This window comes from Setaria viridis, chromosome 2 (assembly GCF_005286985.2).
Source record: "Setaria viridis chromosome 2, Setaria_viridis_v4.0, whole genome shotgun sequence".
Classification (NCBI taxonomy): Eukaryota; Viridiplantae; Streptophyta; class Magnoliopsida; order Poales; family Poaceae; genus Setaria; species Setaria viridis.
This window is the reverse complement of record NC_048264.2, coordinates 3,806,245-3,834,183: the sequence shown is the minus strand read 5'-3', so window position 1 is coordinate 3,834,183 and position 27,939 is coordinate 3,806,245. Positions and strand designations below refer to the sequence as shown.

At 45.8% G+C, this 27,939-nt stretch overlaps 3 protein-coding genes across 6 annotated transcripts; 2 read left to right on the top strand and 1 right to left on the bottom strand.

Moving 5' to 3' along the window:
• The first annotated feature begins 97 nt into the window (after positions 1 to 97).
• Positions 98 to 4,742, top strand: LOC117843421 (BTB/POZ and MATH domain-containing protein 5). Of its 3 annotated transcripts, XR_011897525.1 has the most exons (6): positions 98 to 670; positions 2,365 to 2,740; positions 2,826 to 3,099; positions 3,181 to 3,267; positions 4,282 to 4,490; positions 4,631 to 4,742. XR_011897525.1 is itself a non-coding variant. In XM_034724008.2 (4 exons), the coding sequence occupies exons 1-4, from the start codon at positions 171 to 173 to the stop codon at positions 4,464 to 4,466; spliced, it is 1,335 nt and encodes a 444-aa protein (XP_034579899.1). In that variant the 5' UTR covers positions 105 to 170; the 3' UTR covers positions 4,467 to 4,608. The 3 variants fall into 3 exon arrangements, 1 of the variants encoding a protein (XP_034579899.1); XR_011897526.1 differs by lacking the exon at positions 3,181 to 3,267 and having other exon boundaries at positions 4,262 to 4,490; XM_034724008.2 differs by lacking the exons at positions 3,181 to 3,267; positions 4,631 to 4,742 and having other exon boundaries at positions 105 to 670; positions 4,282 to 4,608.
• Positions 4,743 to 5,863: 1,121 nt separating this feature from the next.
• LOC117843420 (ubiquitin-conjugating enzyme E2 2) lies at positions 5,864 to 11,900 on the top strand. The gene is made up of 5 exons (XM_034724006.2): positions 5,864 to 6,150; positions 6,330 to 6,355; positions 10,232 to 10,321; positions 10,440 to 10,528; positions 11,485 to 11,900. Exons 1-5 carry the CDS (start codon positions 6,026 to 6,028, stop codon positions 11,611 to 11,613), a joined length of 459 nt encoding a protein of 152 aa, XP_034579897.1. The 5' UTR covers positions 5,864 to 6,025; the 3' UTR covers positions 11,614 to 11,900.
• A 628-nt stretch (positions 11,901 to 12,528) lies between these two features.
• LOC117843419 (probable inactive leucine-rich repeat receptor-like protein kinase At3g03770) lies at positions 12,529 to 17,023 on the bottom strand. 2 transcript variants are annotated; one of them, XM_034724004.2, is made up of 8 exons: positions 16,755 to 17,023; positions 14,695 to 16,590; positions 14,465 to 14,598; positions 14,119 to 14,359; positions 13,795 to 14,003; positions 13,641 to 13,672; positions 13,133 to 13,550; positions 12,529 to 13,000 (listed from the first exon to the last, which is right to left on the bottom strand). In XM_034724004.2, the coding sequence occupies exons 2-7, from the start codon at positions 16,052 to 16,054 to the stop codon at positions 13,133 to 13,135; spliced, it is 2,394 nt and encodes a 797-aa protein (XP_034579895.1). In that variant the 5' UTR covers positions 16,055 to 16,590; positions 16,755 to 17,023; the 3' UTR covers positions 12,529 to 13,000. The 2 variants fall into 2 exon arrangements, with proteins under 2 accessions (XP_034579895.1, XP_034579896.1); XM_034724005.2 differs by having other exon boundaries at positions 12,529 to 12,994.
• Between the last annotated feature and the right edge of the window lie 10,916 nt (positions 17,024 to 27,939).

The window sequence follows — 27,939 nt, the reverse complement described above, 5'->3', positions numbered from 1 at the left end:
GTATTATGCGACATGCAGTCGCGACCGGCTGGCTCACTGGCTCGCTGCTTCGCCATCCACCCCTCTCCACGCACGCTCACGTCACCCGCAACCGCAAACAAACGAACCGAGACCAAATTCCCCATTCCCCCGCCTCCCCCTCCCGGAACCCTAACCCTACCCCGCCCGCCATGGACGAGGACGCCGGCGACGCCTCGCCGCCGCCGGCACCCCCTCCCCCGGCGCACGCTCACGCTCACGCGCACGCGCACCATCCTCACGCTCCCGCCCCCGCCCCGCAGCCCCCCGCCCCCTCGCAGCGGGACATGTCGTCGTCCCCCACCAGCTCGCGCTCCGTGACGGAGACGGTGAACGGCTCCCACCGGTTCGTGATCCAGGGCTACTCGCTCGCCAAGGGCATGGGCGTGGGCAAGCACATCGCCAGCGAGACCTTCTCCGTGGGCGGGTTCCAGTGGGCCGTCTACTTCTACCCCGACGGGAAGAACCCCGAGGACAACTCCGCCTACGTCTCCGTCTTCATCGCCCTCGCCTCTGAGGGCACCGACGTCCGCGCGCTCTTCGAGCTCACGCTCCTCGACCAGAGCGGCAAGGGCAAGCACAAGGTCCACTCCCACTTCGACCGCTCCCTCGAGTCCGGCCCGTACACCCTCAAGTACCGCGGATCCATGTGGTAATCACCGCGCTGATCCCTCCCGGTCCATTTTTGCCGTGCTTGTTCCGTATTCGGTCGTGCTGGGTTCGTTATAGTATGAGACTGCTCTGGTTGTGACGAATTAGCATCCACAAGATTAATTTGGCAGTGGAATTGCAGTCCAGGAGTCAATATTCAATCAGGGCTGATGTGATTGTGCTAGGTTTATCACTAATACGAGACTTGCTTCTGTTGCGACGAATTAGCATCCACAGAGGTTTATTCTGTAGCTGAATCATAGCCTATCCAGCATTCAGTTAGGGTTGATATGGATGGGCTGTCATGGCTCTGGTGCTGTGATGGCACCTGTGTGATTATGTTGCAAAATTGTACTCTGACAGTCGGATGATTTATTGGACTTCATGTGGGTGCTTGTGGGTGTGAATGGAGAATTTAGTGTGCACAAGGGTCTATTGCGGTGATAATTAGGTTCCCATTTTGGTCTTCAGGTAGCCATATGAATTTCCCATTTGATGTTGGTAGTTCTGTTTGAATATCAGTTCTTATGTGTGTGGGGTTATGAATTTTCTTTTGCAACTTTGTTCTATCCTTTAATTTGGATGTGAGTTTTTTTTTTCGAGGTAAATTTGGATGTTAGTTGTTTGTACGCTTGACTGATAAATTGGCATGTGCAATGATGAATTTTCCACTGTTGAAATTAGGGCACACAGATATCATGAGATTATGATTCATGCTCGAAATGCGCACATACACGCCTGGCAGTTCCAATAGTGATTTTGGGCGATTCCAGCAAATTAATGATGCTGTTGAATGTATGCTTTCAGTTGCTGTAGTTTGTTTTTAGTTGTTGTAGTGTACTGATGTTTTAATATTTTTTTACTGCCTTTGTGCTAGAACATATTGGCAATTGGTTGTGTTTGTGATTGAATAAGTTTTGTGTTTTCTGTTTCCCTGAAAGTTTCCTGAAGTGGCATTAATCCTTATGCATTTGATCACCCTTCAGTAAGCCTATAGCTAATTTTGCCTGTGCAATTTTTACAAATTGTTGCTAGTGTTGAACTGAAAGTTGGAATTACACAGTTGATGTTTGTTTTTTATTAGTTTTCTAGGATACATGTTGAGTCAATGGACATTATTTTTTTGAGGGGGAAAGGCAAAGCGGATGCCAGTCCCTGCTCCATTGAATTGGTCTCCTTCTCTTTCAGTGCAAGAAATCTTGAAGCATGCATGGAATCTTGTTTGGTCTGACACATGTATACTTCTGTTTTTTTGAGGTCCCTGGATTTGATATTTTTGTTTGGCTTGTTACTTTTTTCATGCTGGTATGTTTGTTGGTAGTGCAAAGCTGTAGTTAGCAGCAGTGATTCCATGGTAACCTGTATATTTCGAGTTTTTTTAGTGTTTATTTATTAGATGTTCACCTCAATACTTGGGTTCATTTAATGATTTGGTTTATTGTAAACAGCAGTTAGTTACTTGAATCTGCTTACTTATTTTGAATGCATACTGTCTACGGAACCAATTCAACCACAGGCACAAAAATATCACCTTGTGATGCATTGATAATGTAAATTGAGAAATGGATAAGGCTTGTTTACATGTGGAAACTGTATTGTGTGAAATTGTTGCTCTTGCAACACTGCCATTCCCTGAAGTTAAGACAGCTAATCAGCCTGTGAGAATTTAATTTGATTGATCCTTCTTTGTTTCAGGGGTTACAAACGGTTCTTTCGGCGAACTGCCCTTGAGACATCAGACTTTCTTAAAGACGATTGCCTGAAGATAAATTGCACTGTGGGTGTTGTTGTTTCGACTATTGATTACTCCAGACCACACTCTATCCAGGTTCCAGACTCAGACATTGGTTATCATTTCGGTTCACTGTTGGACAATCAGGAGGGTGTTGATGTCATTCTTAATGTGGGAGGAGAGAGGTTTCATGCCCATAAGTTGGTGTTGGCTGCACGCTCTCATGTATTCAGATCTCAATTTTTTGATGATGAATCTGATGGAGAGAAGAGCGAGGTTGATGAGAGCGATGAACTGAGAGAGTTTTTTATTGATGATATGGAGCCAAAGGTTTTCAAGGTATGCTGCTCTTCCTATGTTGAGTTTATCCTTACAGTATAACAGTGACTAGCAAGTAATTAATGTATGCGAATATTCGTTGCAGGCAATGCTTCATTTCCTCTATAGAGATACCCTTGTTGATGAGAACGAGTTGGGCGCATCAAGCTCTGACGGTTCTGTCTTTGATACTCTGGCAGCTAAGTTGTTGGCTGCAGCAGACAAGTATGAATTAGGAAGGCTAAGATTGCTATGTGAATCTTACCTGTGCAAGGGTGTAACGGTGGCTTCAGTTTCGAGTACGCTAGAATTGGCTGATCGTCACCGCGCTATGGAGCTTAAAGCTGTTTGCCTAAAATTTGCTGCAGAAAATCTTTCAGGTACTAACGCTTTCCATACTGAATCTTGTTTCTGATTATGACACCAAGTGACCCAGTATTTGCTTCAAAACTTCTTATCAGCTGAAAATATTCATAGTGTGCTGCCATGAAGAGGAGAGAAGAACAACATGAAAAATAAAAAAAAACTTTGTTTTCCCCTTGTTTCTGGTATGAGGCTACCCCGTTTTCATTCACAGAAATAATGGAAATACATCAGTTTGAGAAGAAGCAGACAGGAAAAAATAGAAGCCTGGCAGACCCTAGTTATTCACCTAGGCCCATGATTCAAACAAATAATCTAAGCTCCTAATTCTGCAATTTAAACCAACATCCCAACAACCAAGTATTGCATGAGTGATCATATAGTGACCCTAAGTATTAAAAAACTTTGTTTTGTTTCTATGTATGAGTGTATGCCCCTTATTTGTGTGTCCATTTTTATGGTTATTATTCTGGCATGAAAAAATTCTTGCTTTTGCCAGTTGAAACTATTTTGCTATATTTCTTGTGGAAGTATGCATTTGACCATTATACTTGCTTCCATGTTTCTTTTCAGTACAGTATGCATGAGCCACCTACATTATTACAGCTTGCTAGGCATTCATATAATCAGCTCTGTAGATCACTGGAGTGCCATTTTGGTACATTAGTTTTTTTTAAACAACCTAGACTGTGTTAACAATATTAACTGAATGAACAAGATGCTAAGGTATTGTCAATTCTGTAAGAGGTAGCATGCAGATGCAGTTTGCATTAATGGGTGTTGTACTTATTCTAGATGTAGTACATTAGCAACCCAATTACGAATAGAAGGTAAGCTAACTGAAGTATACTGGGGCTGCCACATGTTGTCATTAGCAGCTTTCAGATGTGACTTATTTGGTTCGGATGCTAGATTATAATACCTACAATATGTTTTCTAATGACATTGGCTCGGTGAATAATTATCTAGTTTTTCAGCGCTTGAAAGTCCTTTATTGCTACATCCATATCTTTGTTGAAATTCTGCCAACCTATCTATTTCGGTGTTGGGTAATTCCAGGTATTTCACCTGGATATTACCAACATGCCAACGTTTAACATTTTGGTTGCTTTATTTGTGCAATTAAGTTTTTACAGTCCTGGTGCAATTAAGTTTATAAAGCTCCATAACACATTCCAGATACCCTTATGTCTCTGCAGCTGTAATGCGGAGTGATGGATTCAATCGCCTCAGGGAGAACTGCCTTGCACTGCAGGCAGAGCTACTGAAAACCGTTGCAGGGTGTGAGGAGCCGTGCAGCAGTGGTGGAAAGAGCCAGAGCGTTTGCGCGCAGCTCTCGGACGGCGGTGACACCAGTGGCCGCAGGGTTAGGCCAAGAATCTGAAGCCACCCCAGAACTCTTGACATGGTTAGCCAGCTCTCTCTCTCTCTGTAAATGACGATGACAATTCGTCCTGTATGTGAAGAAAAACAATTTTAAATAGCTGTGACTAGCTGTATCTCAACATGCTTCTTACATTTTTTAACTGGCATCTTGTTTGTAATTAGTTGATTGCTTGGTCTCGGAACAGTTACTGAATCGATGTGTAGACAACAACAGCCTGCGAAAGCTCATGAAGTCGCGATAAAATGGTGCTCCTGTGTCTTGGGCTCTTGGCAACTGGGGTTTGCAGTCTGCTACTAACCCATTCATTTAGCTGTATTCTTCACCCGAATGAAGGGTATCAGATAGCAAAAACTGAGGTAGATTGGATGACAGATTTTTTTTTAGCCTGTTGGCATGCATTTTTCATTTCTGTTGTCAAGTATTCGTAATTGTCAATGATGAGAGGTGGTGGATATGCACACCATTTGTTGCAGAGCCGGAAGGAGCAAGGGCAATGGCTATACACATTGCTCTTTTTCGAAAATATAACATTGTTCTCTTTCTCAGCTTGGCCATGAGATCATGGCGCGCGCACTCACCATCATGTCGTCATATTCTGTAATCGAACATGGCCCATGACCTCATCGTCAGACACCCTCTAGGCCTCTTGCCACTGTTTTTACAAGGCAATGTTTGCCACAAGATTTTTCTACTAGAAAATGACATCGTGACGGTAGACCTACTGTGATTTTTTAACCCCGGAAATTACGGAGGGTAAATTGGTTGACACGTCAAATCGTGCGAAAAGTGTCGGGAATCAATCTTGGGCGGCGATCGTTCTGTGGCCAGCGAAAGAGTACGGGCGAGCCGGCAGCTTTTTCTCACGTACCCACTGCCGACCCTCTCCACGGATGCCGCCAGCCAGACGGGCCCCACCATCTCCACGGGATGCGATACCCTCCCGTGGCCCCACCGCGTCCAACCCTTCGGCCGCCGCCCCACATCAAGTTGACCATTCTCACGCCACTGACTCGTTGGTCCCCTTGCGTCACATCCTATCCTCGGTCCCACGCGTCAGCAGACCAAGTCGCACGCAAGAATTTGGAATGTGGTGGCGCCAAAGTCTGTGACATATGGGCCCTGGTCCGGTGCCTGTCAGTCACCTGGACGGCAGCGCGGTGCTCAGCTCCTTCCGCGAGTACGTCGGCTGGTGGGGCCATCGAGGTGTCGGACCCACGGGTCAGTGGCTCCGAGCAGAGTCCCGCGTGGAAACGAAGCGAAGGTCGCGGGGAGGGGATGGCCCACCTCCCCGCGTGGGCGTCGCGGCTTCCACTCTTTTCACCCGTGAAACTTTTCTCACGCGCACCCATCCCACCACCCACCCATCCATCACAACACCCCCCCCCCCCCCTCCTTCCCTTCTCTCTCTCCCTCTCGTAACCGGAAGCTTCTCTGGTTCCAGACGCAACCCCCGGGGTCAGGAGAGAGAGAGAAAGCCAGGAGCGGGGAGGGAGCGGGCGAGCTGCGGGAGATCGAAACCCTAGCTAGGGTTTGAGGCGCCGGGCGGCGGCTGTGAGATGTCGACGCCGGCGAGGAAGCGGCTGATGCGGGACTTCAAGCGCCTGCAGCAGGACCCGCCCGCCGGGATCAGCGGCGCGCCGCACGACAACAACATCATGTTATGGAACGCCGTCATATTCGGGTAGGTGATCCCTCGGAGCTTGTTCATTCTCCCCCCTCGCCCCCGGAGCTCGTTAGTCCCGTCCCTGTTCTAGGGTTTGGGGGCTCTGGATCTCAGAGGGAGGGAGACGAGGTCTCATCTTTTTTTTTTTGTTTTACTCGTGTTTGCGGTGCTGATGGCGGGTTCGTCTGGTTTTGCAGGCCGGATGATACGCCGTGGGACGGAGGTGAGATTCGCGGCTTTGATTCTCCTCTGATCTGTAGCTGATTTACTGCTCCTTGTGTGTTTGCTAGTTGGTTTAATGTAGTTTTGATTCGGAATCATGCATGCGTAACTGCAGATAGGTCGTCTGATTTTAGGGGTTTTGTTTGCCCTGGAACTGAGACTGTGTAGGCAGCTCAGGACTGTTTTTAGCTTGTTCCTATTGATTATTCTGTGGATGTCGGTCTTGTGGGGGAAATTCTGGTATGTGTTTTGTTCTGTAGTTAACCGTTGGGAGTTGTCTCTGGAGCTTACCACAGCAGAGCGATGGCAAATTGTAGGTTAGAGCTGCAATTTCGGTAACGGCTTTGGTTTCATTGAGAATTCGACAAGGGTTGCATGGCAATACCGATAGCACCCACTAGGCTAGGGCTGTAAATCCGTTACAGTTTTTGGTTTCTGCTAATCGGAAAGGACAAATTTTGCATGGTATACTAGAAGCACACACTGAGTAAGCAGCTTCACCTGTGATGTTCGGAAACTGCCTTGTAGATGTTAGCGTTTTGTACTTCGTTTCGATTTTAGAATGGAAGTATGAATGCTATCTGCTTTCGTAATGCACAAAAATGTACCTTTGCTATGTCAACAAATCTTTCCATACCTATCTCATATGCCAAATGCCTGCTAGAACATGCTTTGGATTTGCACTGAAGAGCATGCTGCATAATTGGTTCAGTGATGGTGTTCTGCTGCTTGGAAGACTTTATTCTTTTATTTTGTATTATTATCCTTAATTAGGAAAGAGATAATTCCGTTGGCGGAGCTAGGCGGTGTCCAGTATGGGCCAGGCTGCACTGCATGAGAACATCTTCTATACAAGATGAGGACTAGCATCCTCCCTTCATCCACCCACTGAATATGAAGAAATCAAGAGAAAAGAGAGTAATCACTCTCTAATCTCCCTTTCTCCTCTCACTCTAAGCACATAACTAGCCTCTAAGCCAAATGATAATAGTTGCTAAGCAAAGAGGTGCTGAAATAACCAGCCCCCCATCCCTATATATAGTCCGGGACGAATGACCATACTACCCCTAACACTATAACTAGGATAACTATCCACGCAAGAGCATTTTGGTCCAAGTTTTTATCCGCACATCGGACGGACACGCCGCCTTCACGACTTTGATTCGCCTCGACGCAAGCTTCGCGATGACGCCACGTGCCCTCCTTCTCGAAGCTCCGGCCGCACTGGGCTCACCCCCGGTTTTGAGGCCCAAACCGGGAAACTTGCCTGCGCTGTGGTTTGAGGCCCAAAGCAATCATGTGTCTCGGTGTAGTGGAGGAAAAAGGGGTGCAATAGAATACGGTGGAACAGAAAAAGGCCTCGATGATTTCTCGACGCTCGTGGCGCCAACTCAGCTTCAACAGCCATCTAAAGTAAACTGAGTTTCAAGTTTCAACATCAACGACCATCGCAAACGCAAAAAGAGTCACACTGAAGGCACGAATTTGGTGGAATTCTCCACTGAAACCGTTGTATGGGAGGATTACGTGCTCTTCCAAACGGCACCGTCTGGTAACGTAGGGGACCTGGTTGGTAAAGATGCGTGCTGCTGCTACCTGAACAGCGAGCGACCCACGGTAGAACAGGTAATCGGTCATGTGTTCTAGCTTGTCACACTCCTTGCTATGTATGAACTACGGAAGTAATTCCTGATTCCCTTCCCCCTTTGTTACACTTGATTTCTTAACCCTACCAAAGCCAAACTGTTTGAGTCACAATCTGACACCTAGCCAGGATGAGAGTGGCTGGATGAGCTCTTGCCTCGTACAACTTAGGGGTCCCTCTTCTCAATTTCTTTCAGCCTTTGGTGCACTCAATGAGTAATTTGGTTCTCATAGGTTTATATCTACTAGTTTATTTTGTTAATCTTTGAAGGGATATTCATAGCTAAACCTAAAAAGAAAACTCAAGTGATGCATAAATAGTGAAAGGTGTGGGCGTCATTATATCCTAGCCCCCACCCCATCCATATGTCCTTCCTGGCTCCGCAATTGGATGGCACTGATGATTTAATAAGTGGAGTGATATCTGTTATTTATTTGTTTAAAAAATGTCATTTTTCGTTGAAAAGGGACATGGTGAAGTCATTAGTATGGAATTGCCTATACATTCACACAACAATGTTGTAAGCATGATAGTTTCAGGGAAAAAATGGCTTCTTTATGATGCAATTCATATTTGTATTTAATGGGTCCAGTAGGGCTTGTGCCTGCTTCAAATGTTGAGTAATATGTGGTGTGCTAATAGCAATGTGCAACCCTGCCACAACTTCTGACTTGAATGAAGAAATTTCTAAGGCATCATAGATAGGGTTGGGAGCCTATGTGGTTGCTGCTGCTTCTTGCTTCTTCCGTGTGCCGATGTTGATATGATATCCTGTATTTTGCTATGCTAAAATGGTCCTTGTTGCTCATTGCTCATTTTGGATTGTATAGCTTCTTGGTGGCATGCGTTGAGAACATTGTAATGAACACACTTTAGGATGTAATTCCATCAAAACATATGATATCATGTTACTATGACTAAGGAATAATGATTGGATTACCTCAGATTATTGAAACTAGTACCATAGATAGGTTATTGAAACTAGGGTGATAGCCCTTGAACAGGAATTCTGTTAGAAATCTGCTTGCCTAGACTATTAGAGCAAATGCTGTGGTTCATTTACATTCATGTATGCACACTGCCCCCGTCATAGGACCTGTTGCTACATAACCTGTACGGGGATTGTGTCTGAATCATGCCCGTTTAAGTCTTAAACACTTGAGCAGGATGCTTGCATCAGTTTCCTACTACTATGTATTGTTTCCCTCAATGGTACACATTGCCTACTGACTTTGTTTTAAGAAAGCAATAGGGGCTATTCAGACACTGCACTGGCACCTAGTTTTGGCTTGGTCACGCTTAGGCTGCCTGGGGCCCTTCCTAAAAGTATGGCCTGCAGTGATAGTTGCAGTGTTGCTGGCACAAATGAATAGTACTAAATTTCTAACATTCATGATCCAGATGGCAAACTAAAACGAGTCTATCAGATATTATCATAGCACACTTCAGATGGACTTTGTTAATTTCTTTTTTACAACATCAAAAAACAATTACGAATATTTCTCTGAGTTTAAGATGGATCTAGTAATTTTTTGTTTCATGCTAAATATTATATGGTATTTGATTATTTCTTGGGAACTAGAAGTAGAAGTGCTTTTTGGTGGTTTAATCAGTTTCTGATCCTACACAGGCCAAAACAGGCCAAAACTAGAGTCACTTTACCAGATCAGGTTTGGCATTGAGTTCTTGCTACAAGTAGTCTAGCATACTTTGTCTTCTTAATCGACTTTCTGTGCTACAGTACATCAATTGAGCCCTGTTACTCATGTATACCATATGTTATCTGAGGATAGTTGCTACCTCTATTATGCATTGTGTCATATGGTTAATAAACAACCCAAAGTGCAATGATGCATACTTGATTAGTTTGCAATATGAGTTTCATGGGTTAACATCAGAAATTATAAAAGCTGTGTTACGTTGTATCCTGAGATGTCCTCTTATTTATTTTCAGTTTGGTTAAGTTTTCTTGATTTTATCACTGTGACTTTGATGTTTCACTTCTTTTTACGTAGCATTGAAATATTTGGCAAAAGTTACTGCTGAAAATGCCACGTATATTTTCTTACTATGTTATAAGATTGTTTCTCAAAAAACTATGTTATAAGATTGTGACCTCTTATTGATCCTTGATGCCAATTTCTCACTTTGTCATGTTGCATATTTAAATTGCTGTGTGATATTAAGGTGGCATTGGAAAGTTAATTGCTGTTGATTGTCTCACATTTGTAGGCACGTTCAAGCTTACTTTGCAGTTTACTGAAGATTATCCGAACAAGCCACCAACTGTTCGATTTGTCTCTAGGATGTTTCACCCAAATAGTAATACATCTTTCCCTCCCTTACCCCTTCCTCTTTCATCTCCCTCTCTATGCATGTTAACATGAATCTCTAACTTGAAGCTGTGGGAAACTGGTTTGACATCATACTTCTCATGCAGTATATGCAGATGGAAGCATCTGCTTGGATATCCTACAGAACCAGTGGAGTCCTATATATGACGTTGCTGCCATATTGACTTCTATTCAGGTACCATCCTCTTGTTTAGCAGACTTTTTTTTTTGGGCAAAAATGCATGTGAATGTCCTTTGAAGTGGATATTGCTAAGTGCTTGTCTTGTCTTGTCAAGATTTTAAAGTAGAGTATATGTACAACCATACTATACAATTGGATTGTACGAATAGTTCAAAGGAGGGGTTAGATTCGCACCAGACCCACACAATAACACTGGTCTTACAGTCCGGTTGTGTGTCTATTTCCAGCATGTCAAGCAGACTTCCTTTTTTTTCCTTTACCTTTTCTTTTCGGAAAAATGCACGTACAATGGGAATTGAAGCGAATAGGGCTATTGCCATCTTGCTCTGTCAAAATTTAATGGATTGTAAAAACTTGCTGAATCAGTTGTTTCAGTTGCTCGGATTTGGAAAACTATAGGTAGACTTATTTGTAGCTTCCAGCCCAGCTACTTTATTTTTCTTTCGTGAAATTGGTAGTGTGCATTTTTGTGCACATGATTAGATCTTTCATAGCCATTATAATGCTCCTATGTACGGAAAGTTGGAAGTTATGTTCGTCAACATTAGGCATTACATTCAGAAGTAAATCGTTTTTTTTGAAATAATACAGTAGGTAAAGTTTTTCTTGTCATAACTTATTGACAGAATGCTGGACCTAGGTTAAGAGCTTGGTTGTGATAGGGGCTTGTGGACCTAGAAGCATAAGACAATGATTAGGATTTGACTTGTTTGCAAACCAATGGTCCTGGCCATACTGCAATAATTGGAATGGGGTAGCAGTGATACCATGTTTTCAAACTACGATGGAAGCATGTTAACTAGAGCCATTTTCATTATAGATGTTTGCATTGTTTTCCGTTTTACAATTTACACAATGCCATCTTTTGATGACTTTTGGCTGGAAGTTATATCTAAAATATGCACCTGTTGTATCTGAACTAACTGGCTTGCGCTGAATTTGCTCTGCAGTCCCTGCTGTGCGATCCGAACCCAAACTCTCCAGCAAACTCAGAAGCTGCCAGACTGTTCAGCGAGAACAAGCGGGAGTACAACCGCAAGGTCCGCGAGATTGTGGAGCAGAGCTGGACAGCCGACTAGTGCAGCGTGCCCGGGCTGCGCCTGGAAGGGTGCAATAAGCAAGAAAAAACAACCCTTGTGTTTCTGGCCTTGCCAGAGTTGTCGAAACATTGAAGAACTCCCGTGATTGCTTGTAGTCCGTCGTCGTTCGTTGTGGTTTTTGTCCCGATCCAGAGCCCCCGGTCGCTCGTGGTGGTGGCTGTTTCAATGTAGCGGTGTTGTTGACCTATCTTGCTCATGAATTAAAAGGATCCTGGTTATGTACAGAGTTAAAGCGTGGGAATGGTTGGTTTGCCGGACTGCTGAAACATCGTTTCCCTTGCTGTGTTGTTTGACAGCCTCCATCAGTCCCATGAACTTGGACCAGGGGGGTGGTGATGTTATGATATTAGGTGCTAAACTTTAGCAGTGTCACATCGGATGTTTGGATTCTAATTAGGAGGACTAAACATGAGCTAATTATAAACTAATTGCAGAACCTCTTGTTAATTCGAACATGAGTTAATTATAAAAACTAATTGCAGAACTCCTTGTTAATTCGTGAGATGTTAATTCGTGAGATGAATCTTTTAAACCTAATTAATTCATTATTATTAGCACCCGTCTCGCGCCTCTCTGGCCACTTGTGTCGGCAAGCAGTAGGTTGATCTTGAGATGATACCCGAAGGGGATTTGAATTTTGTGGCGTCCTGATCGATATGGACCTGGAATCCTCCCCCTCCTGATGGCGGTGGTGATCCTGCCCCGATTCTATTGTACGTACGTGATGATGATAAGATGGGGCGCGTACTGGACCACCTGACCCGGCATGCTCACAATGCAGTGGCTGTCTGCCATTGCTGCCCAGCATGGCAGCTGATGCTACTGTTGGAAGAACAGAGCACCTATTGACCCAGAGTGTCACCTTGCCTTCCACCAGTCACCTTGCACAGTACATGTTTGAGATCACAGTGTATTTCCCTTGTTTTTTTGCCTTCCAGCTCATAGTGCAAAGAGGCTACAGTTTACAGTTACAAGACGTTACACTTGGTCCTAAAAGATCCCACCAAGGGACAGAGCAAACACAGTGCCACAGTGGTTATTACAAAGTCAAACGACCCATGTAGCCAAAGGCGAAGATGGAAATGGGAAAAGTTGAAGCCTAGAGCACAGGGGGGAAAAGGCCGAGAAGGCTCTGTACACATCCTGGGGTAGTAGTAAATAAACTAGTAAAACGTAGTATGAAATTTCCAGCTTCAGCCGCATCTGCTATACACTTGAGCCTGACATGTGACATCACGCTGTTCAGTTCTCTACCACGCAGCCGTGCTGATCAACCGAACTTATCATCACCAAAACGAAAATTGTTTCTCCACGTTGCTTCGCCTGATCGCGCGCCGATGTTCTTTGTTCTCCTTTCAACCTGCATCTAGGATTAAAAAAAAATGTAGCACTGCCATTTGAGATTCTAGCAGTTGCAAAGCATGGTCACTGTTCAGAAATTCAGATGAGCAAGAAGCTAGTTGGTCGTCATCATTCATCCTGAGATGCAAGACTGTACCTAGGCAGCATCGGCCGGCGTGGTGTGGGATTCCCTGGGGATCTGCGCCGGCGACAGCGGCGACTCCTCGCTGCTCTGTGACCGGGAGTCGCCGCCGCCGCGCCAGTCGTCCTGCACCTGCGCGGCGAACTGGAGGTTCCAGAGCACGTCCTCCACGGACGGCCGCTGCACCGCCTCCTTGGCCAGGCACCGCAGGCAGATCTCCATCACCGTCCGCGCCGACTCGTCGGAGCACGCCCGCCCCACCGACGGGTCCACCAGCACCCGCCGCCGCGCCGGGCTCTCCGACGTCAGCGCCGACTGCAGCTGCTCCCGCATGATCTCCACCTCGTGGATCGACGTGATCGGACGCCCCGACACCACCTCCAGCAGGATCACGCCGAAGTCGTAGATGTCCATCTTGTCGCCGTTGGGCACCCTGCAGAAATTCAATGTTCAGAGATCACTAGTTCTTCGCAAGAAGATCCATCATCGATCACAACTAGGTGACTGTTGATGAGTACTCTACCTGTCAGATGGATACTTGCCTCCTCCTCCTCCCTGCATTGATTCCACAAAAAAGAACATCATTAATTGAAAGCAAGCTGAATTTTAGCACATTGTTCAGAGGTAAGAACAGGCATTAGCTGGAGATTTGGAGTCAGTTGCATCATGTGTTTTACCTCTGATTTTGCGGTTTCGGCGAGGATGGGGATGTTGTAGCTGCCGATCTTGGCGACGAGGTTCTGGTCCAGGAGGATGTTGGTGATCTTGAGGTTGTTGGCGAAGAGGCCGGGCATGATCCCTCCGTGCAGGAACTGGATGCCCTTGGCCACGCCAATGGCGGTCGATATCCTCTGCGCCCAGGGGAGCTTCCTCCCTTCTGTTCCTTCTGAACAAGTAGTGAACAGGCAGCATCCATCACTTGTCAGTGATCACTGATCAGATTGTCCGAGGAGCGATGAACACATGACCATGAGAAGAGAAGATGACAGGGAGGCACTCACGCGAGATCCTGCTCCTGAGGTTTCCGTTATGCACGTACTCGAAGACGAGGTAGAGCTGCGTGACGGTGGCGTCGTCGAGGTTGTACTCGAAGCAGTGGCCCAGCGCGCTGACCAGGTGCCGGTGCCGCAGCTTGGAGATCATCTCGATGTGCCGGTTCAAGCTCTGCGACGTCTGGCTCCGCTTCACCCGCAGCGACCGGATCGTCACCGCCGTCCCGTTGCTCAGCGTCCCCCGGTACATCTGAACACAGCGAAATCATGTCATCAATCATGTCATTTCAAGAAATGAAGTTGCAGGAAGCAATCTCACACGAAACAGCTCAATTTCGACAGGAAATTCAGCTACCTGGCCGTGAGCATCCTGTCCTAGGAGGCAGGACACCTCGAAGTTGTTGGTCGCCGCCTCGAGCTCCACCAAGGAGAACGATCTGTACGCCGGGATGCCCAGAGCTCCCAGCTTCACCGTCTGCGATATGTAACCTGATCATCCGGCCAATCGTTGAAGAACAAGTCGTTAGTGACACTGAAATCCTGAAGCTTGAAATTTCAGAGGATGGATTCGAGCGAGATCATTACGCGCGTCGGCGAAGAACTGCGAAGGGTACGCGCTGGAGGCGTGCTCCACCAGCCGCCGGGGCGGCCTGGCCTTGGCGCGCCTCATGGCCACCTTCCGCACGGCGAGGAAGACGGCGACGCCGACGAGCACCGCGCCGGCGAGCGCGGCGGCGACGATGCCGGCCACGAGCCCCGCCTTGGCGCCGCTCTTCTTGCTGTGGGCCTGGTCGGGCACGATGCCCACGGCCAGCGCCTGGTTCTGGCAGAACAGGGACGGGTGCTGCCAGCCGGCGGCGGCGGCGGCGGACAGGCAGTTGGACGCCGCGGCGACCGCGGGCTTGCGCGGGCCGGCGGCTCCGGTCAAGCAGGACGGGAGGCTGCCGGTGAGGAGGTTGGACGACACGTCGACGAACCGGAGGTTCTCGCCGCAGGACATGTTGGCGGCGAGCAGGCCGGTGAAGCGGTTCCCGGCGATGCTGAGGTACTCGATGGACGGCAGCGCGAGCAGCGCCGGCGGGAACGGGCCAACGAACCGGTTCCTCGACACGTCGAGGTGCTCGAGGAGGTAGAAGGAGGCGAGCTCGCCGGGGAGCCCGTCGCCGAAGCGGTTGCCGCTGAGCACGACGCTGGCCACCTTCCTCCCCAGCCGCGGGAACGCCGGCCCGAGCGAGTTGTTGGCGAGGTCGACCACCTGCAGGTTCTTGAGTGCGCTGAGGTCCGGCACGCCGCCGGTGAGGTTGTTGGACGCGAGCACCAGCGACCTCAGCGAGCCCATGTCCCTGACGGACTCCGGCAGGGGCCCCTGCAGCGAGTTGTTGCGGAGGCTGAGCACGGCCAGCGACGGCAGCCTGCCGAGCCAGCCGGGGAGCTCGCCGGAGAGCATGTTGTCGTCGGCGATGAAGGTCTGGAGGTTGTCGAGCCGGGACAGGCCCTCCGGGAGCGCGCCGTAGAGGTAGTTGCCGCTGACGTTGACGATCTCCAGCGACGCCAGCCGCGACACCTTCCCCGGCAGCGGGCCCCACAGGCCGAGGCCGGTGAGCGTGAGCACCCGGAGGTCGGGTAGCCTCGTCAGCGTCGTGAAGAAGGCGTCGATGCTGAAGGTCTTGGGCAGCGGCGGCGCGCCGCCGGGGCCGATGATGTGGAGCTGCGTGACGCTGTCACCGTAGCACTCGACGAAGGCGGAGGCCGTCTTGTAGTCGCCGCCGTAGCAGAAGTCGGTCTGGTTGCCCCATGTGCTGAGCACGGCCGGGTAGTTGAGCAGCTGCTGGATCTTGAGCAGCGACCATGTCTGCGACGACTGCAGCTGCGTGGACTCAGGCACCATTGCGAGCAGCAATGGCAGCAAGATGAGCAGAGGATGCCTGCAACTTCCTCTAGCCATTCCTGGACCTCGCTTAGCTTGCCACAAAGATTTCTTCCTCTTTTTTCTTGAGAAAAAAATGCCGAAAATTTCTTCAGCCTTCTGAAGATTCCTCGATGATTGCCACCTTGCTACTGTGCATCCGATAGACAGTAAGCGCAGAAATGATGACCAAATGATCAGAAATGGGGAAACTTTTTCTCCATTTGTTAACCTTTCAGCCTTCTTAATCAAGAACGAACACTAGCAAAAATGCGTCTAGAATCTGGGAGAGATATTTCTGTCTGAGCTCTGGATGCAGGGAGCAAAAATGAAGGAAGCAACTAACTGAACTCACAGGAGCAGGGAAGATCTATAGTTATTGGGATAGCTACAGGTGACCAGAAAAAAAAAATTGTGCTGTGCCACAATGTCCAACCCTGCACAGGGATCTGAGTGGTAGACCACAAGTTGTTTTCACCCCCCAGCAAGCAAGCACTGGATGCTAATGCCTCTTCCTCCCCCTGCAGCAAAACATCACCAGATTTGCTCCCTTTCTTCAGGAACTGGCAACACAACTGTAGAAAAATTGCATCGTCAGGTTACCCAAGCATCACCTCTGCAGCAAGATTGCTAGCAGCCTAGGACTATAACCTACTAACCACTGTTTTTTAACTCAACACTAATTACTTACTATTAACTCCAAGAAATCAAAGGACAGAACTGCAAGAACTCCAATTACCTTTGAGCAGCACTCACTGTCACTGCTGAGAATGCAGAGGCCAGCTTGCTAAGAACTCAGAGAGCATGCATGTGCAGATGAATGCGATGGAGCTGAGCTCTGAATGGGTGCAGCAGCAACAGTTCATATTATTTTTTCCTGGGGTTTTGTGGTGAGGGAATCGTATGCCCAGTGTGTCGGCTACTATACTCTACTGTCGCTGAGCATCACGGGCTGGCTTGAGGCGTGAGGCAAAGGGCCAAAGTTTGAGCTGGAGGATGGAGGTTGGCTAAAGGACAACCAGAGGTGAGCCCGGTGCTACCTTTTGCTCTCCGGCCATCATACAAAAGCTCAGTGTACGAATCAAGCAGGGAAATTGTTTGTATTTTTTAGGATTGTGCCTTTCTTTCTCTGAGTTACTCTTTTTTAAATATGTGCTTTCCCTCTTCTTCATTCTGAAGATTTGGTAAAGCCGGGTTGTAACAACTAACACTATGTTGTTTTCTGGTAGGTTAACATTTTCGATGCGATCTTTTTAGATTTTTGCCTTAAAAAATGATTTCAGTGTCACCTTTTTTCAGCGCAATCAGTCAGCATATTAAAGTCAAGTCGGTGGCAGAACAACAACTGATTAGACTGTGATCCGGAGTAGGTTTATTGATTCGAGTAGTTTATCTAGTGTTCTGAACATACAGAAGCTTGATTTCCTTGTCCCAGCTCTCTTGAGGGACAGAGAGAATACTAAGCTTGGCACTGTTTTGCTGTGAGCCTGTGCAAACCTTTAAAAGAAACTTTTTAAAAATAAAGAATATCGATTCAATATGCCTGGAAAGTAGATAGTTTTAATGCTAGGGTGGCCCTATAACTTGAATTTTCCATCAACCAGCTTTTATAAAAAAATGTTCAACATTGGTAGGGCTCCACATTTTGCTCTACCAGTGTACCTTCTCCATTCCTTTGATTTGACTGGTTTCATCTTTTTGTCCTCCCTTCTATTCCTCCTATTTTTGCTTTGCATAAAGTACACAAGACAATGTGAGCATCGCTTTCACTTAAGGTGGGAAACATGCACCAACCCCCCTTCACTTCATAGGCAAAAGATTTTAAGAAACACAGAAATAAGTAGATAAACAAAATGGGAAATAGATAATAGAATTGCCTGTGAAAATATTTCTCTAGTAATCCCTGTGAAAAACTTTGGAATCTGCAGAGCATGTGTGTTGTGTTCCCACATTGACTTGGATGTTTGTCTAGATTTTGGTGCCCACACACACTGCAGCCATCAGAAATCAACCACCGGCCCCCTAATTGGGCCCCTACTGTAGTAGAATCAAATGTCCTATTGGGAAATCAGAGCCCACAAATTCATGTGACTCTGAGTGAGACAAAAAATGACGGCACATGTGTAGCATTGGATGCTAATGAAGCTGGTTAGCTATCAGCAACTAATCTGATGATGGTGTTTGTAAAGCTTTCTTTCCTAGAGGCTAAGCTGAAAAGCGTGGTTGACAGTAAAATATCACTCATTTGCATGTCAAGTAGCACGCAACTTCTGTGGACCGGATTCCTTGCTAACTCGTGCGCCTGCAGGTGGTGTGGTGCTGGGAGCAAATAAAAAAGATTTTTTTTCCTTTTTAAACAAGAAGCTGCACCGAGAGCAAAAAAAAAAATATGGGGTAATATAAGATGTGGAAGATGCTTTTTAAAAAAAAACAATACACACTGAGCTGCACTGATGCGTGGGCAGGCTGTCACTTGTGAACGTTTAAAGGCCTCCCTTTGGAACATGGAAAATTTTATGCAACATTCGTAGGAATATAATTTTTTTTTACACAACGTTGTTATGCCAGTAGAAATTTTTGCGCAACAATTTCATAGCAGTAGAAATTTTGCACGACGATTCTCGCACGATCCGAGGAGAGAGAAACAACATTCTTAAATCTTAAGGAGGCCTCAATGCCTCATGGATTATATGTATGAACTATATGAGTAGATAAGATCTTTTTTTCGCATCAATTCCGGCAGTATCTTTGCTGGCACAAACATGAACGACATTCACATACATAGCGGTTAAAATTTAGAAAAAAAATTAGCCAAATGTGTTTCTCCGTGAAAAGTGAAGCGAACGGATCGGAGATTTTATCTAGCTTTCCATTGTTTTTTTTTAACTTTTTCCACAAGGTGGTTGTTCCGAAGATGTCTTCCGCTTATCTGAGAAGCACCCAGAGAACAACAGGTAGCACACGTTTTCACCACCACAAGAAGAAAGTTTACTGCATTTTGAGTAGAAGAAAAAGAGACGAAACTGCACATGGAAGAAACCCCTTTTCACTTGCTCTCTTGCGTTGTAATATCCGGGTGGCGCCATTACCACGTTGCCGCGTCTTTGTTAGGGTGGGTGGGCAGTTCCTTCAATTCGCGCCATCACTTGTTTGATTTCCCCCTTTTTTTTTCCCCATCTGTCCACTGAAATTGCTATCTGGTAATTCTTTTTTAGCCCAAAAGAGCAGCAGTACAATTTTCATCCTCTAAAAAACAAGTAGATCATTTTAGAACATAGGATCCCTCCCTTGAGGTGTGGTGCCTCCTTTTGTAAATCCAGAGTTGTGACGTCGTGAGTCATGCAAATTCACAAGAAACCATAGCCGCATGCCGACCAAAGAGGGACAAACGGAGAGTGAGTTGTAAGCATGTCCACATGCAATGCCTCCGTTTTTAAAAAGTTGGTGTTTATAATAAGTTAATTAATTATTTTATATTAAATAAATTTGTTTGTTCTAAACGCTATACATATTTGAAAATAGTATATCATTCGTAGCTAGTCGATCCTGTGCACAATAAAATCATATATACCATGGACATGGACTACGTACTCCAGTTTATCTCAACCCAAGTACTCGTTTTTTTTTCGAGCCACACAGTACACGAGACGCTCGCACGCACGTACGCACACTTGCCCCTACGAACACACGCATGCAACTCTACTCTTATGAGCACCTCCGAAAGACTGAGCTGGCAAATCCTCGAGATTGATGAAATCCCACTGGCTCCTCGCTGTCGACAGGCATATCGCCTACCACTGAAAGAACAGCGCCAGTTAAATTCTCGAATAAATCCAGGAAAATGGTGCTTGCACCAGTGCCAAGTCGAGGACTCGAACCCTGGTGGGCAGGTTCCACCACAAGGAACCTTATCAACTGAGCTACACTCAGTTCGCACCCCAAGTACTCGTTGGGGGTGTTGCTGAGGCCTCCAAATCCAATTGGTTTAGCCAGGTGAAGATTTGATCTACTCCTCCATGGACAAATGGACGATGGTGACGTCTTCGACGTTGTTTTCTTCTTGGAGGTATTGTCTTGCACGATCCTCCACGCTCTTCCTCTGTTGGTCTCTTTTGTTAGGCAATCTGTTTGTGTATCTTTGTTGCATTTCTCTGTTGTTGTTTGTGTATCTTTGTTGCATTTCTCTATTGTTGTTGCAGGTTTAGTGTTGACGCTCGTTATTGACACACTTTTAGTGTCATTTAAGTGGTGTTTTCATACATATTCTTATACTAACCCACAATTTGGTACTTGAAATAACCGCATTATCGCATACGTGTTGTACTTGGAGGACATTTATTTTCGTAGGAAATTGGATTAAATTGGAGCATAATTGGATAAGGCTCAGGACAAGCGACAACTTAGATAAAGACGAAGGCCAGAGGCCCCAAAAAGGGCCTAGGCCGATTAGCCTAGGGTCCCATGGAGCCCATTTATGCTCATCTTCGGCGAGGACTACTCCAAGAATACTTAGGGGCTAAGTTTCACAAGATATGGCAAGTTCACTTCAGGACCAAAGATGGAAGCAAGCAAGACTTTGGAAAGATATCAATATCCATCCTTATCCCGAGGCTATCGACGTGCAAGTCCCGCATGCAAGTAAAAATAATTTTTTATAACATCAGAGAAGACTTGGCGACGAAGTTGGGCGTGAGACGATGAAAGGAAGGCCCAGGCTGATCGGCCTAGACACTCCTAGGCCGATCGGCATGGGGTGTTTCCTCGCCGCCTCGCCTTCCAATTTAAGCCACGACACCTCTGGACTATAAATACCGTGAAAATTCACTAAGCCCCCGAATCCATACACCAGAACTTGACGAAACTAAAGGCATACACCAGAGGGAGCTGAGGACCGCTGCAAGTCTTTAGAGTTATCTTGGAGATGGCTTAGGCCAGACCTAGCCGCCATGGCCTCCCTGCGCGGTTGTGCCATGGTGGAGATCAGGAGCAGAGTAGATCATCGATAGTATGTACTCGGAGGTGATGATCTAAATACATCTATTATATAAGCAATGTTCTTTATGTCATCCGATCTATTAGCGACTCATTGCCTCCTATGCTTTTCTGCCTACCGTGGATATGCTTGGTCCTAGTCTAGTTCTGGATTAGACTATCTAGCATGCTTGGTGTAATTACGGTGATTAGATCTAGTATGTCGATCCTTCATTATAGTTAGACATGTTCATTTGTGTCAGTGCCCTTAAACTGCCTGCGCTGACAGGGGGGATCGTGATGGGGTCTGCTTCCGTGTAGGGTGGGGGTTTTCAGGTGGTTGACCGAAGGTAGTAGTTTAAATATTGCTTTGGATGAGATGCATGATTTGCTTGCTTATTAGCTAGATCTACAACTAGAAGACGATAGGTCCTTGTTACCCATGGTTATGCTATCTCATATGAATATGTGGATGTGATCAATTTATGCTCTATCATTCATATCTATTATGTTTACCTTTATATGCAATTGATACTTCATGTTAGGATTAGATCCGTTAAGTTAGATAGAAAACCCTAGTTAGTTCGTTGCTGATCTACGGATTGATAAACCTTGGATGGAATACTCTAAGGCCCCATTTGGATCATTGGAATTGAATTCCATCCTAATAATCATAATTTAGACACAAATTAATTAAATTAATATAATTGTATGTGGAATATAGTTGTATATTATAGTTGGTGATATGGGAGAGATACTTATATGCTGCACTTCTACTATAGAGAAGCGAGTCCAAGAGCGTGCTATAAGAATTGAATTCCATTCTAATAACCATAATCTATAGAATCAATTTCCATCTCCCACCCCATGAATTTAAGATAGGCTTATATCTAAACTTTGGAAAGTTGTGGAATGCCACATTCCAACATAAATTAGCCTACTCCATTAAATAGATTCCAATTACTTCAAAATGAAGGGACCCAAACGGGGCCTAAGAGGAAAGCTACGATGATCCGTGCGCTTGCGGTTCACAAACTGGCGTGCTAACCGCCGTCAACATTTAGTCATCTTAGGTCGTGTTTGTGGTTGGTGGTGTTGGGGTTTCTTTCTGTTGTTGTTTGTTTGAGTTGCTTGTCTGTCATCACCTTGTGGTATCTATTGTAAATCTGCACTTTAGGAGTCTCCTAAAGTTCTTCTTAATGACATACATGCTTAGGCAGCTTCTAAAAATGCATTCAACACCTAGGAAAAGATGGACAACGATTTGCGAAAAAAAGGAAAGGATGCAGCGAAAGGTTTATATGTTACTGCTGCCGTGCTGGTGCAGTGCCATGTAGCTGCTGACCTTGTACTCTCTCTCTCACACTGACAAGTGGCATGAAGAAATCATTAGTGGTAAGAAAGCTCCCACTGTATGTTTGTCACTTCAATTGGAGCATGGAAAATAATAACCTGCTTTTGCATGGCAACATGAGGCACGCGTGGAATTTCTTTTCGACCCTTTTTAAAAGTATATACATTTCTCAAACAGCCAAATGAATGTTGGCCGGAAAATAAAGCTGAGAAGATCCATAGAGACAATACGCTAGTGGCCAATAGAGTATACGAGTAATGTTTATTTGCACAAATATATATAGTTGACGATATGTACACCGCAATATATGGATGGATCACGCGTGCGTGCATATATGATGCAACCTGACACTACTGGTACTCCCTCCGTTCCAAATTATTGGTCGTTTTAGCTTTTCTAGGTTCATAGATATTATTATACATCTAGACATGCATTATATCTAAGTGCATAGTTTTTAAATCAAGACGACCTACAATTTAAAATGGAGGGAATAGTCCAGTGGAGCACCAACCTGAATTAATAGCTCGCATTTTGAGTAAAGAATTATCAGCTCGTGTCTGTCCATAAAGAGAAGAAGAATATATTTGTATTTAGTGAGGATCCTGCTCGACCGTCGCTGCTCGTCTGCTCTACCATCTTCCATCGCCGGTGAGGTCCCCACGTTCGCCCGCGATTCATCGGCAGAGCTCCTCGGCTGGATCCCCACTCCGCTCTCGATTCACCTTGCCTGCCGGCGGCCACTTCTCTGGCTCGGCAAATCCGGCGGTAGTCAAGAGCGCGCAGCACCGGAGGCAGTGGCCCTATATGTCGAGGGGGGCGAGGACGAAGACGCAGTAAACCTCGGGCGATGGCCGTCTGGGCAAGCAAGCCACAACATGCGCGCGGGGGCGAGGAGCTCGATGCGCAGCACGTAGGCGGTCGCGGGGGAGAGGCCACGGCACGGCAGGCGGCGGTGCGCAGATGGGGCCATGGCGCGCAAGAGAACCCGCGGCGTGGGCTAGCGACACTGCTGGGCGGCGGTGCTTGAGCGGATCTACACCGTGCAGGTGTGGCTACGGCACTGCTAGGCCGAAGCACATGACGGCGACGCAGTGCTGGGCATTGCTGCCGTGCTGGAGTGCGGCAAAGAGATAGGAGATGGTCGTGGGATTGATTAGGGAAGAAAATTGGGTGCATCCAGTATGCAAAACGGGAAAAAAATTGGGTGCATCCGGTATGCAAAACGCATCCGACGCGTGACGCGTGGAATTCAACTCCATCCGACGGATCCTGTCCTATCGAGGGTCTCACGAGCTCCTAGCTCCTCCTCATGGAAAACATTGTCTCGGCTCGGCTCCCTCCGAGCCCCAGCACCCAGGCAATCTCGGCTCAAGGAAAAAAAAAAGGGAGGCCCATCTCTTCGCCTGGCATATGCGCGTCTCGTCCGCAGCCATAATCCCATCATCAATCCATCTTCTTTTGCTGCCTATCGGTGCCTGTTCTTGCGGCACCGCCTCCATGGAAGTCGCACACGCCAGTATGGTACGAGGTTAGGAAGAAACCCCATCTTAAATGCTAGGAGGAGGGGGTCAGGAGGAGGAGTCATCCGTGGTTGCTCCCCCCTTGCCCTAGCACATGATACAGGCTCACAGCAAGCAACCTCAGATGCGCATGAGGATGATGCAATCGCGGAGAATGGTCATGGAGTCGACAGAGAGCAGCCATCACATTTAGGGTCATCACATGTTCATTGATATGATCATGCCTAAACATTGCATGTTACTCATCTATTTTGATACGATCATGCATAACATGCTTGTATAATTAATCATCATCTCATTTTACAACAGGTGGTAGATAAAGTTGGAATCACTCCTGAAGTTGGAATGAATTTTGAATCAGAGAAAGAAGCCTTTGAGATGTATAACACCTATGTCGATAAGGTTGGGTTTAGTGTTAGAAAGAGCAATACAAAGCGTCAAGTAAATGGTAGTATATCTCAGAAATCGAGTCATCAAAAGACACTACAAGAACAGGTTGCAATACTTGTGTTCAGTATAGTGTCAGCGGAGAGGGGATTTGGACAGTGCAAAAGATTGTAATTGAACATAATCATTATCTTGCTAGTCCAGATAAGTCGCACAAGCTGAGATTTCAACGATGTGTCACTGAAGTAGGCAGGATGCTAATTGGCCAGATACGAGAAGCTGGGATGAAGCCAGCCCAGGTGTATGAGTTCATGAAGTAGTTTTATGGAGGAGCCAACAAAGTGCCATTCGCAAAAATGGATTGCAATAATGAGATTGGACGCAAGCGCAGAAAGTCCTTAGAAGCCAATGATGCATAGACACTGGTAGAATACCTGAGAAACAAGCAGTTACAAGATCCTACATTTTTTTATGTCGTTCAGGTAGATAAGAAAGATGGTCGAATAGCAATTTTTTTCTAGGCAGATGCTTTGGTGACGTTGTCTCATTTGACATTACGTTTCAGACTAATAAGTTTGAGATGCCTTTTGCTCCGATCCTCGAAACAAACCATCACAAGCAAGTGATAATCTTTGGGGTTGCATTCATATTTAATGAATATATTGAATTGTTTGTTTGGCTCTTTGAAACCTTCCTAATAGCAATGTTAGGCAAGCATCCAAGGACAATTTTCACTGATCAAGATGTGGCCATGGCTGGAGCAATTGCTGATGTACTCCAAAATACAAGCCATCGCCTTTGTTTGTGGCACATTTACTTAAATGCTGCTAAACATCTCAGGCATGTAATTCACGAGTTAGATAACAAGTTTCTACCTAATTTTAAGAGATGTGTGTACGGAGATAGATCAGAGGCTTACTTCATCGAGAAGTGGAATGAGTTGTTATCTGAATATAATCTGGAGGATAACTCTTGGATGAGAAACCTATATGATTTGAGGGTAAAGTGGGCATCTATGTACCGTGACACTTTATAGTGGATATGACCTCGACTCAAAGGAGTGAAGGCATGAATAATGTCTTTAAGAAAAGATTTCGTAGGAAACTTGGTCTTTTGGAACTCCTTGTAGAATGTGAGAAGGTTTTAGTTAGTCTCCATGAAAATGAGTTTCATGTAGACTTTAATTCACGCCGAAAGGACACGGTTACTTACACCCCAGATTTACCTATGCTAAATACCGCAGCCGAACCATACACAAGAAAGATGTATTCTAAGTTTGAGGATGAATTTAAAAAAGAATTATCATTGTCTTGTAAATTGCTACAAACTGAAGGGATCAACTTGACATTCTTTGTCACATACATGCAATCTTATAATGGAGCAACAGTAGTGTTCAACAGTGCAGATTCTACCATTACATGTTCTTGCAGAAAGTTTGAAGCCATAGGTATGTATATGCATTTCAATTTGTAATATAACTTTTTTATACAATTTGCTAAAATTGGTATCCATATCGTATAGGTATATTGTTCAAGCATGCCCTTAGAGTCTTCAATATCAATGGAGTGTATAGTTTGCCATCGGAATATATTCTGAACATATGGATAAAATATGCGAAAAGGAGATTTTATATTGAGAAACAAGGAAGTGAGGAGGAAGATTTGAAAGCACATGCTGCACTTATCTCTCAAAAGGCTACAACCATTGCATTGAAGTGTTGAATGTCAAGAGAGCTTTTTGATGATTTGGAGAAAGCCATAGAGAAATTGGACTTGGAAGCAGATACTTCTCTTAGCAAGATGCAAGAAAAATCAAATGGGGTTTCTCTAATTCCGAATGAATGTGACACAAGCTCATTGAATGGTGTAATACCTTTTAGAGTTCCTCATGTGGTAAAAGGCCCAAAGAATACATGGTTCAAAAATGTGGTTGAAAAGAAGACAATGAAGACAAAGAAGAATAGTGCTAAGAAGAAAGGTAGTGATCCTACCCATTCAAAATGTTTTTTCTTCCCTTATGGTTGCTTCTATAATAAATTTTTTATGTTCATTTTTTGTCAACCACAGGAGAGGATCCAAATACTGCTGCAGAAAATGCACATGGAGGTGCTGATCCAAAGCAATTAACTGTAAGACATGATTCAGACTAATTATATCCTTTTCACAATTTATTTACTTATACGCACATTTAATATGACACAAGATCTTAATTCTTCTACCATGGCTGCTCCATTGATCCATGGCGGATATGGTAATGCTATGGTGCCACACTTTAATATGATCGGAAATTCTTCTATCATGGCTGCTCCGTTGATCCAAGGTGGATATGGTAATGCGACAATGCCACACTTTCATTTGATTGGGAATTCTTCTACCATGTCTGCCCCATATATACAAGGAGGATATACAAGTTTGTTACTTGGAGTTGATCAAGGCGCCACATTGCAGTCAGCAGTTAGTAAATTACGTTTTGCTGGAGGGTCCAATCATGAAAATATGTAACTGTGCTAAGATGTTAAAGTTTCCACTTTGTAGTATTCTTTTGTTATTTGCTCTGGATTTTATTATGGTGTAATAATAAATTTTACTTGATGCATTATGTTGCATCGAAATCGGACATTAACTCTCATATTACAAGCGAGAATGCTACTCATGATGACATATGTGCACTGTTCCTTTTTTTTACATGGAATTTAGAATTCCATTGTGCATTGTCTCTTCAGTTTGCAACAAAGTGTGGATAAACAAAACACAAAGCAACAGACAAATTTAGCATGGCAATAACTGTGAAAATACTTCATATCAATTTCCTTCAATTTATAGAAGATCTCAAATGTCAATCATATTACAACTTACAAACCACCAACCTACAATCACAATTTGATCTGCCATCCATACACAATTTGATTAGTGCACAATGTTCAGGCACTTTACAATCTACAATCATAAACACAATTCATCATGTCAGGATTAGTCTTGCTTTCATTTTCTAGTTCTATCCAATGACTTGGAGGAACGGAGAGCTGCTCTATCTATCCACAGCTTGTGCTTGACGCCAGCGCCTGCTCAGCTTCTCATCATCAGTAGGTTTGTCAGCTGTGTGCCGTCTCTCTCCTTGATGCTGGAGTCATGTGAGGCAAACCGTCGAACATGTCTTGTGCATTCAGTCGAGGTAGTCGGGCTCACAGTGAAGGACATGTCATGTCATCCCTACTCGCCCACACAGCGGCCGCGGTGCTGTGGTAGCCCTGCGCCACCATGCTCCTCCCGGCCACGCATCCGCCATGGCTCGCCGCAGCACCGACTCGACCAGCAGCTGCGAGGTTTGAAGCTACATCGTGCACACATTCTGCACAGCGCTGGTGGCCTCCGCAAGCACCTCCAGCGGTAGCAGCGAGTGCGTGTGCGTGGCCTGCGCAAGCACCTCCAGTGGCAGCGGTGAGTGCGTGTGCGTGCCTGCGCTGGCGGCGTGACGACATGTGTCCTGGTGACCGCGGGAAGAGGAAGGCACACTAGTAGAGAATTGGCCTTTAGTCCCGGTTGGTAGGGTGCATATCTCCCGAAAATCCATCCGGGATAAACCAACGGGACAAAAGAGGGGTGTCTTTAGTCCCGGGTCTTTCAACCGGGAGTAAAGGTCACCCTTTAGTCCCGGTTGGTGTCGCCAACCGGGACTAAATGGCCTGCCACGCC

What these genes read in the sequence shown, in the direction of transcription:
- LOC117843421 (XM_034724008.2), top strand. Translation starts at nt 171, where the DNA reads ATGGACGAGGACGCCGGCGACGCCTCGCCGCCGCCGGCACCCCCTCCC. An exon ending in AAGTACCGCGGATCCATGTG is followed by an intron (nt 671 to 2,364) that starts GTAATCACCGCG and finishes TCTTTGTTTCAG; the next exon opens with GGGTTACAAACGGTTCTTTC. An exon ending in TGCTGCAGAAAATCTTTCAG is followed by an intron (nt 3,100 to 4,281) that starts GTACTAACGCTT and finishes ATGTCTCTGCAG; the next exon opens with CTGTAATGCGGAGTGATGGA.
- LOC117843420 (XM_034724006.2), top strand. Translation starts at nt 6,026, where the DNA reads ATGTCGACGCCGGCGAGGAAGCGGCTGATGCGGGACTTCAAGCGCCTG. An exon ending in TGGAACGCCGTCATATTCGG is followed by an intron (nt 6,151 to 6,329) that starts GTAGGTGATCCC and finishes CTGGTTTTGCAG; the next exon opens with GCCGGATGATACGCCGTGGG. An exon ending in TGATACGCCGTGGGACGGAG is followed by an intron (nt 6,356 to 10,231) that starts GTGAGATTCGCG and finishes TCACATTTGTAG; the next exon opens with GCACGTTCAAGCTTACTTTG.
- LOC117843419 (XM_034724004.2), bottom strand. Translation starts at nt 16,054, where the DNA reads ATGGCTAGAGGAAGTTGCAGGCATCCTCTGCTCATCTTGCTGCCATTG. An exon ending in CCGAAACCGCAAAATCAGAG is followed by an intron (nt 13,673 to 13,794) that starts GTAAAACACATG and finishes GAATCAATGCAG; the next exon opens with GGAGGAGGAGGAGGCAAGTA. An exon ending in GGCAAGTATCCATCTGACAG is followed by an intron (nt 13,551 to 13,640) that starts GTAGAGTACTCA and finishes GAATTTCTGCAG; the next exon opens with GGTGCCCAACGGCGACAAGA.